Source organism: Solea solea, chromosome 10 (genome assembly GCF_958295425.1).
Source record: "Solea solea chromosome 10, fSolSol10.1, whole genome shotgun sequence".
NCBI classification, from domain to species: domain Eukaryota; kingdom Metazoa; phylum Chordata; class Actinopteri; order Pleuronectiformes; family Soleidae; genus Solea; species Solea solea.
In genome coordinates, this window is record NC_081143.1 from 22,136,618 (window position 1) to 22,144,576 (window position 7,959).

Sequence of the window (7,959 nt, forward strand, 5' to 3'; positions counted from 1 at the left end):
ATAGTGAAAGAGCGACGTCCCGCAAGGAGCATCAGCCAAAGATAATAATGATTGGCCCGCGGGAGTGAGAGGCACAAGGCGGGGAGGGGGAGGAAGAGGATGGGGGTACTTCAAATAAAATCCCTCTCCGTCCTCAGCTCGCGAGGACAAGCAGCCAGAGTCAACAGGTCGTCGCATGTGCGCTGATGAAACTCGGTTTATCGGCGGATTCTCACGCGCGTAATTACGCATCTGTATAGTGGATGAACTGCGGACAATTTGGGGACTTGAAAAGATGAGACAACCTCACGTGTGTTCGTTGTGAATTTGAAAACCAGATGTTTGTCCTCTGAGGCGACATGGACAACTTTAACACGCGCTCTTTCAGCTTTTCACCTTGCATTTGTTTCCAAATGGTGTCCGCGCGCTTTCGCGTGATGTCGCGACTCTCCATCGACTCTTAGGACATACTGTGTTTTATTCACACTCATCGCACGTACTCGAGGGACGTTTTCCAGTAACAGATAAGAGATGCAGGGTCATTGTGCGGCGAGACGCTCAGTCAGTCTGTGCGCTGTGCGCTCCTGTCTGCTGCTGCTCTTCCTCCACATGAGCGCACCGGTGGAGGCGAGGAGAGTGCGCGGCGGTCGGGCGCAGACTCGGCGTGTGCAGCAGCAACAGCAGCAGCAGCAGCAGGCTCCGGTGAACACGGAGCGGGTGGAAGGACCAGAGAGCTTCCCTCTAGACTTCACAGCTGTGGAGGGAAACATGGACAACTTCATGGTGCAGATAAAGAACTTGGCACAGTCGCTGTACCCGTGTTCTGCGCAGAAACTGGACCAAGACATGAAGTTACACTTTTTGAGGAACGTGTCTGTGACTTGTAATGACGGGTCGCCTGCGGGGTAAGTGGGTGACACGAAAGTGGACTGCACTGTTTCTTCTTCAGTTTGTTAGAAACTTAGAATATGAGCGCTATAAATAACAAAAAACACGAGTTTGTTTTGTGATTAAAAGCAACAACAAAACATCCCACACGTGTGTCACTACTAGGGCAGCCTGGTTCCCCTCTTTGCCCTTCGCTCTCGTGTCACTGCGGGTGTGACCAAAATGGATCAAAGGCCCAGATCAGAGAGATTGCAGTGCGCAGTGCCGCGGGAGAGAGAGAGAGAGAGAGAGAGAGAGAGGGAGGGAGACACACACACACACACACACACATCTCATTCCTGTAGAGGTCACTTCACTTGGATGAACCAAAGCGTCTGGGTCTAATATTCACATAAATGTGCAAAAATAGGTCACAAACAAACAATTTGTTTTGCTCAATATTTTTTTCCCATTTCACAGTTAGAGATAAACAAATTCAGAAATTGATTTGTACAAACACTCAAAGGAAAACTTATCTCACTCACATCATCCAAGTCGAACAGTAGCTTTGGTTAACTTGTGCCTGAATCACCATTTATAAGCTTTGTGAGTTAGAGGTTGCTGCCCCAGACTCAGAGGCCTCTGCCAGTGATAGTACAGTAATTTTTGATCTGGGAATTCAGTGTGTGTGCATCTGCTGTGCAGCGGTATAAGCTCCTCATTAGACGAGGCACAAACAAAGAGACTAAACCTAATAAAGAAATACTGATCTAATTTATACACACTGAAGGATAATCAATTTCATAACATACTGACCATGTGAAAACCTGCAGTCATTGCTGTGTGTGTGTGCATATGAATGTGTGTCCTGCCAACAGCATCATTAGTTTCCTGTGAGTGTGTTTCTTTTTAATAAGCCATTAGAACTCTGAAGGTCAGGTTAAAGGGGCTCCTGCTGGGATTGTTAGTGGTGTGATCAGTGCCCACATCTTTCATGTTTTAAGCATCAAAGGTAGCATCCCCCTGGCAGAGCTTGTGTTGTTCATGAATGGACACACACACACACACACACACAGATACACATGTTTGCACAGCATCGCTAGTGAGGACACAAATGCATTCCCTAGTCCCTAACCCTAACACCAAGTTTTAACCCCTCAAAAAGCCTCTTTAACCCTTTAACACAAGTCCCAAAATGTCCATCTCGACTTTTCTGCTTGTTTTACCAATAAAAAGGCCAAAAAAATGTCCTGTGCTTTTGCCCATTTTTCCAGACTACGTCTATCACTAAGATCTGGCAGTTATTTGCAATTTACTGCACGTCAAAAGAGTGAATCAACAGTTTACGATGAAGAAAAACAAAAAAAATTGGAATTGGATTTGAGCGTTTTACTTAGAAAAAACAGTGCAGTTGTACATGAACAAGAGATTTTGTGTTACATTTGAAGTTTGAAGAGCACAAAACATTTTTTGAGTCTCTCAATGTTCAAAAACAGCATTATGGTTGGACATGTTTGGGCAGTGTCGCTGGTGATTTGTCTGTCTTAAAGCTAAAATGTCCTCACTTTGCCAAAAATGTCCTCACTCTCTGTTTTGTTTTGGTCCTCACAAAGACACCCATAGAAGAGCAAAAACACTCACACTTGTTTTTGTGTTCTCGTGCAGGTACTACATCAAGGAGTCTAAAGGCAGCAAGAGGTGGCTGCTGTTCTTAGAGGGTGAGAGAGAAAGGACAACAACACTGAAAGACAACTGTCACTATATCCTGTTAACATGCTTGTGTGTGTGCGTGGTTCAGGTGGATGGTACTGTTTCAACAGGCAGACCTGTGACAGCAGGTATGAGACCATGAGGAGACTGATGAGCTCCACAGAGTGGCCACAAACCAGAACAGGTAACAAATAACAAAGCAAACACGTCATTCCCACTCACATCCTCTCCTCCCGTGCACTCACGCACAAACTGAACTGCATTCAAGGTCCAGTGTGTAACATACAACAAGACTCATGTGAAGCACATACATTTTCCGGACACTTTGTAAATCCACAGAAATCCTTATTCCAATTCAAGGTCATTTGAATGATGTCACCCTCTTTTTTGAAGGCAAACTTTCTTTGAAATATCAGAGCGAGGGGAGAAATATTCACTAGCGCTAGTTTGTCAGTGTGTGAATGAATCACAACCACTCATCGCTGTCTTCTGTGCATTTCCCACCAAAGCTCTCCCCGTAAAGAACAAACCTTCTTGTGATCGCACGCTGCCTCCTGACGTCATCAAACTGGGCCTTTTGTTACTGATTTGACTGAGAGACCTCGAGCAGCAGAAGTCCCATACTGTGCTTTAAACAAAACCAGAATGAGCTTTTTATATGTATTAAAGCAAAGGTCTTGTTCTACGGAGTAAAAAAAACAAAAAAAACAAGAGAGAAGTCCTCTGTCAGTGACTGTCATTTTTACACACTCGGACCTTTGAACATCTCTTCACATGCTTCCCGCCGACCTTTTCCTTTCCTCTTTAGCAAAAACACTTCCCCTGAATGGACGAGATTCATGGACCTATTTGTGTTTCCTCTTCAGCCGAGCTCGCATTAATCTTTAAACGATTGAGCTCTCTGCTTCTTTCCTGTGGCCATCAGGGAAGCCCTTGTTTGATTATGACTCTTGGCCCGTGGCTCCGTCTCTGTGTGTGTACATTACACCAGTGGCCGGCGCAGCAGCCGCAGAGCTCTTCAATGCCTCCATGTAATTGCTGACCAAAGCAAAGAAACTTAATGACTTGCTTACCATAGGGAAACACACACAGACACACGGGTTTGCACAGCTATCCTTGTTAGGACTCTGCGTCAGCCTAAATCAGGGGTGTCAAACTCATATGATCTTAGGGCCAACGAGCGTCCAGTCTGGTCAAGAGGGAGGGGGGCGGTTTAGAGGAAAAAAGTGGGAAAAAACCCCAATATGATCTTAAAATTATAACACAATATTGTGTTACAATGCATATTCCAGAATAATAACATATATATATGATGCTAAATAATAATAATACACAGCAAAAACAGAGAAGCGTTTATGTATATATTTAATGTTAATAATGTGATAATTACAACCAAAAATATGGATCATTATATTCTGCCTATTTTCTTTAGCGGGCCATGTTTTCATTATGACACGATACTGAGTGGCAGGCCACATATAATCGATTTTGGGGGGCAGATGTGGCCCACGGGCCGCCAGTTTGACACCTCTGAGTGTAATCCCTAACCTTAACATAACCACAATTCAAATTGCTAGGTAGGTTCTGCCTGGTTAGGACCAGGTTTTAATCTCCATGAGGACTAAGAGGAAAGCTTAATCCCTAAATGTATTCGTAACCAGTTGTTGCCTAATCCCAACCTTAACCCATCCCCAATTCAAATCTTAGCCCTAAACTGAACCAATTCCTCGGAAATGAGGTTCGGCCTCATAAGGTCTCTGTGAAGAGGTAACACATAAACGCACACACACACACACAAAGGTATGTGAGTTTTAACAAGTAGGCTAAAGTATTTTAAGTGTCCTTACATTTACTTATGCCGTTTTGACTCTTTGAGTCATGATGTTTGTTGAAATCTAATGTCGCGTCTCACCGTCTGAATCTCACAGGAACAGGAATCCTGTCTCCTCTGCCGGAGGAAAACCCGCACTGGTGGAACGCCAACATGGTGTAAGCGCATACATACATACATACTCCTTTACAATGTCATTGTCAGTTTAATCCAATGCCGTGGACACTCGCTCAGTGTCGCCGTGTGTCTCCTGCAGGTTCATCCCGTACTGTTCCAGTGACGTGTGGAGCGGAGCCTCTGCAAAGACAGATCACAGTATGTATATAAAGACTGATTCATGTGGTCGACGTTTAAGGGAAAAGTTAAAGGGGCAAAGCAACAGAACAGACACATGTTATTCTTAATCTTGAATTTACTCTGATTTACTAAAGTCGCTTGTTATATTGTACTTTTTAGGTCATTGGTAATTAAAAATCAATATAAAATGAGTTCAGATTAAGCTCTACAGGACCGTCCACATTATTGCATTAGATATATGTCCTTAAATTTCTCATTAAATCAAGATAAAAATACAAAATATTTAAAATAAAAAGACAAAGAGAGAGAGAGAGTAATATTGTCCAGTTAAATGTTATTTAAAGTAGTCAGTCAGGTGTCTTTATAGGGTTTTGGATGGATTTGTATCTTTAAAATCATCATGACACAATTGAGTGAATCACCTTATCAGTATGAAGGGAAATTACAATTGTTGGATTATCGACGACAAGGCCACCAGATATAAAGTGTTTCACATCGACAGGTGACTACGCGTTCATGGGGTCGCTGATCATCAGGGAGGTGGTGAACGAGCTGCTGACTAAAGGTCTGGACAACGCCAAGGTTCTTCTTCTCGCAGGAAGCAGGTCAGTCCTGCCATTAAAAACAACTCAACTCCCATAGTTTATTGGCAAAAATGTGTCATCTTTGAGAACAACTTAAAGGTATTTGTTGGTGAATGTTGACCGCACACTTCTCTTCCCAGTGTGTCGGAGAACCTAAATGTAGCCTTCAGTTAACGTCAAAACTCAAAAGATGACTAGTTTGTCCGTCGTGGGCTACTGTAAAAACACCCAGCTGATTTATATGATCATATAAATATAACAGGATCATGTGATTGAACACCTTTAACTTGAACTAATTAAGTATAAATAATAATTGTGTCTTCAATTTCTGCCAGATTAAAATAAAGTCACCTAATTTTTACCCTTTGGTTTCTCCAAATTCAACACAAAATGACACTTTTAATGAATACTGCAGTCTTAAATTGATGAAAAAGTCAAAGACAACCCTTTTGCGATGATTAACCGCTGCAAATAATGGGATGCAAAGCCAGTTCCTGTGCAATCTTATCTTAATACTCTTGTGTTGAATTTGTACATTTTGATAATACACCCCAACTTGAATTGGGGGCTTGAATCATTTTGACGTTGCTGATTGACACCGTTCTGTCACTAGCGCCGGCGGCACAGGAGCCCTGCTCAACGTGGACAACGTCGCTGAGCAGCTGGAGTCACAGGGCCACGCGGGGGTGCAGGTGCGAGGCCTGGCCGACTCCGGATGGTTCCTGGACAACAAGCAGTACAAATTCACCGACTGCCTCGACACCATCAGCTGTGCCCCCACTGAGGCCATAAAGAGAGGCATCAGGTAAGGTGAAGGTGGTGGTGGTGGACGGCGGTGGAAGAGCAGGAGATCGGGAGGAAGCTCGAGAGAAGCAGTAGTAAAAGATTTGAATGATGCTTGTGCAGGTACTGGGGCGGACTGGTGCCTGAAAACTGCAGACAGGCTCATGTCGGAGAGGAGTGGAACTGCTTCTTTGGGTATAAAGTCTACCCCACTTTAAAAAGTAAGCAGCAAAACATCCCGAGCTTGTCTTTGAAGCTGAACGACAACCTGCAGACAATTAAGACAAGAGTTTGGTTCATGATGCTGGGTCTCACCTGCGGGGCTTCCTTCCCCTCTCTCTCTCTCTCTCCCTCTCCTCTTCCAGGCCCAGTGTTTGTGGTGCAGTGGCTGTTTGATGAGGCCCAACTGACGGTCGACAACGTCCACCTGACGGGACAGCCTGTCCACGAGGGCCAGTGGCGATACATACAGAACCTGGGGCAGGAGCTGAGGGCCACACTCCGCAACGTCCCGTAAGAGTGACACATCTCTCCCTCTCTGTCTCTGTCTCACACACACAAGATAAGACAAGATAAAATGTACCGCGTTGTGTAATGTGTGGCTCTGTGTTGTGATTGGCAGGGCCATGTTTGCTCCAGCCTGCTTGTCTCATGAGCTCATAACCAGAAGGTAAGAGAATAAAACTCTCACTATCAATTTGTTGAATCACTCCACTATTGACTTTATATACAGAGAACTATTATTATAAGCTTTATTCTACCCTTTATTACTCTAAACTTCACATTATGATTAGAATCCAAAAATGTTCAGTCCCAGATTGCAGACAAATACACCTTAAACAAGAACACTTTAAGGAATTAAAATGGAAAATTCAAAAAAACAGATAGTAAAGTAACACTCTGTTACATTCCTGTGTGTCCACTCCTGCCTCTGCAGTTACTGGATGGACATTCAGGTGAAAGGCACCTCCCTGCCCAGAGCCCTCCACTGCTGGGACCGCAGCCTCCAGGACAGCCTCCACATCAACGGTAGCCGCGGCAACCACAGCCACCTGAAGCACAAGAACCCAGCGGCGAGAGGCTGCCCCCGACATTTGATCGACAGCTGCCCGTGGCCTCACTGTAACCCCACCTGCCCGACTGTTCGCGACCAGCTCACGGGGCAGGAGATGAGCGTGATCCAGTTCCTGAAGCACATGGGCTTTGATGTGCAGAAGATGGCTCAGCAGCAGGGCATGGACCCCAGGAAGCTGCTGGGAATACTCAACAATGGGAACTGAGCCGGCGCCATATATAGAACGAGAACGATGAAAACCGCCAGGTTCATTCACACCACAAACAAAAACTGAAAAAGCTGAGACAAATATGATTTTAAAACAACAAACCAGAACGTTTGAGCCATTTAAACACATAGATATGCTATTATGGTGTGGCGCAGTGTGTGTGTGTGTGTGTGTGAGTGCGTATAATGTTAATACATACATGCTGTGTTGTATGTATATATACAAAATGAAGCTAAGATTCATAAAGGTCTAAAAGACAAAAAAAGGTCTTGAGAGAGAGATGGTGGGGAAGCACAGGACTGAAAATCCCACCCATGATTGCTCAGTGGGGATTTGGTGCCCTCTTCTGTCATCTCCAAGTATCACACTCAGAAATCAACCTCTGGTGCTGCTGTTTCTACCCTCCACCAATTATGCTGCTTTTTTCTCTTCTCATTTTTGGAATTATAATTTAATGGGTAATATTTACAAATAAAAAGGTACAAAGATTATTACACTAATATTTCCTGTTCTTCAGGCCACTTAGAAAGTGCTTGTATATTTATTTTTCTACTGAATATACATTGTCTTATAGTCACAGTAGGTCACACAAATTCACTTTTAACTTGCTTACTGTTTGTAATCC

At 44.1% G+C, this 7,959-nt stretch overlaps 1 protein-coding gene across 1 annotated transcript; it reads left to right on the forward strand.

Annotated features, from left to right (window-relative positions):
- The first annotated feature begins 9 nt into the window (after nucleotides 1-9).
- On the forward strand, nucleotides 10-7,825 carry notum1b (notum, palmitoleoyl-protein carboxylesterase b). The gene is made up of 11 exons (XM_058639765.1): nucleotides 10-884; nucleotides 2,512-2,564; nucleotides 2,645-2,740; nucleotides 4,485-4,545; nucleotides 4,644-4,702; nucleotides 5,187-5,289; nucleotides 5,882-6,073; nucleotides 6,175-6,272; nucleotides 6,417-6,564; nucleotides 6,674-6,721; nucleotides 6,989-7,825. The coding sequence occupies exons 1-11, from the start codon at nucleotides 511-513 to the stop codon at nucleotides 7,329-7,331; spliced, it is 1,575 nt and encodes a 524-aa protein (XP_058495748.1). The 5' UTR covers nucleotides 10-510; the 3' UTR covers nucleotides 7,332-7,825.
- The last annotated feature ends 134 nt before the right edge of the window (nucleotides 7,826-7,959 follow it).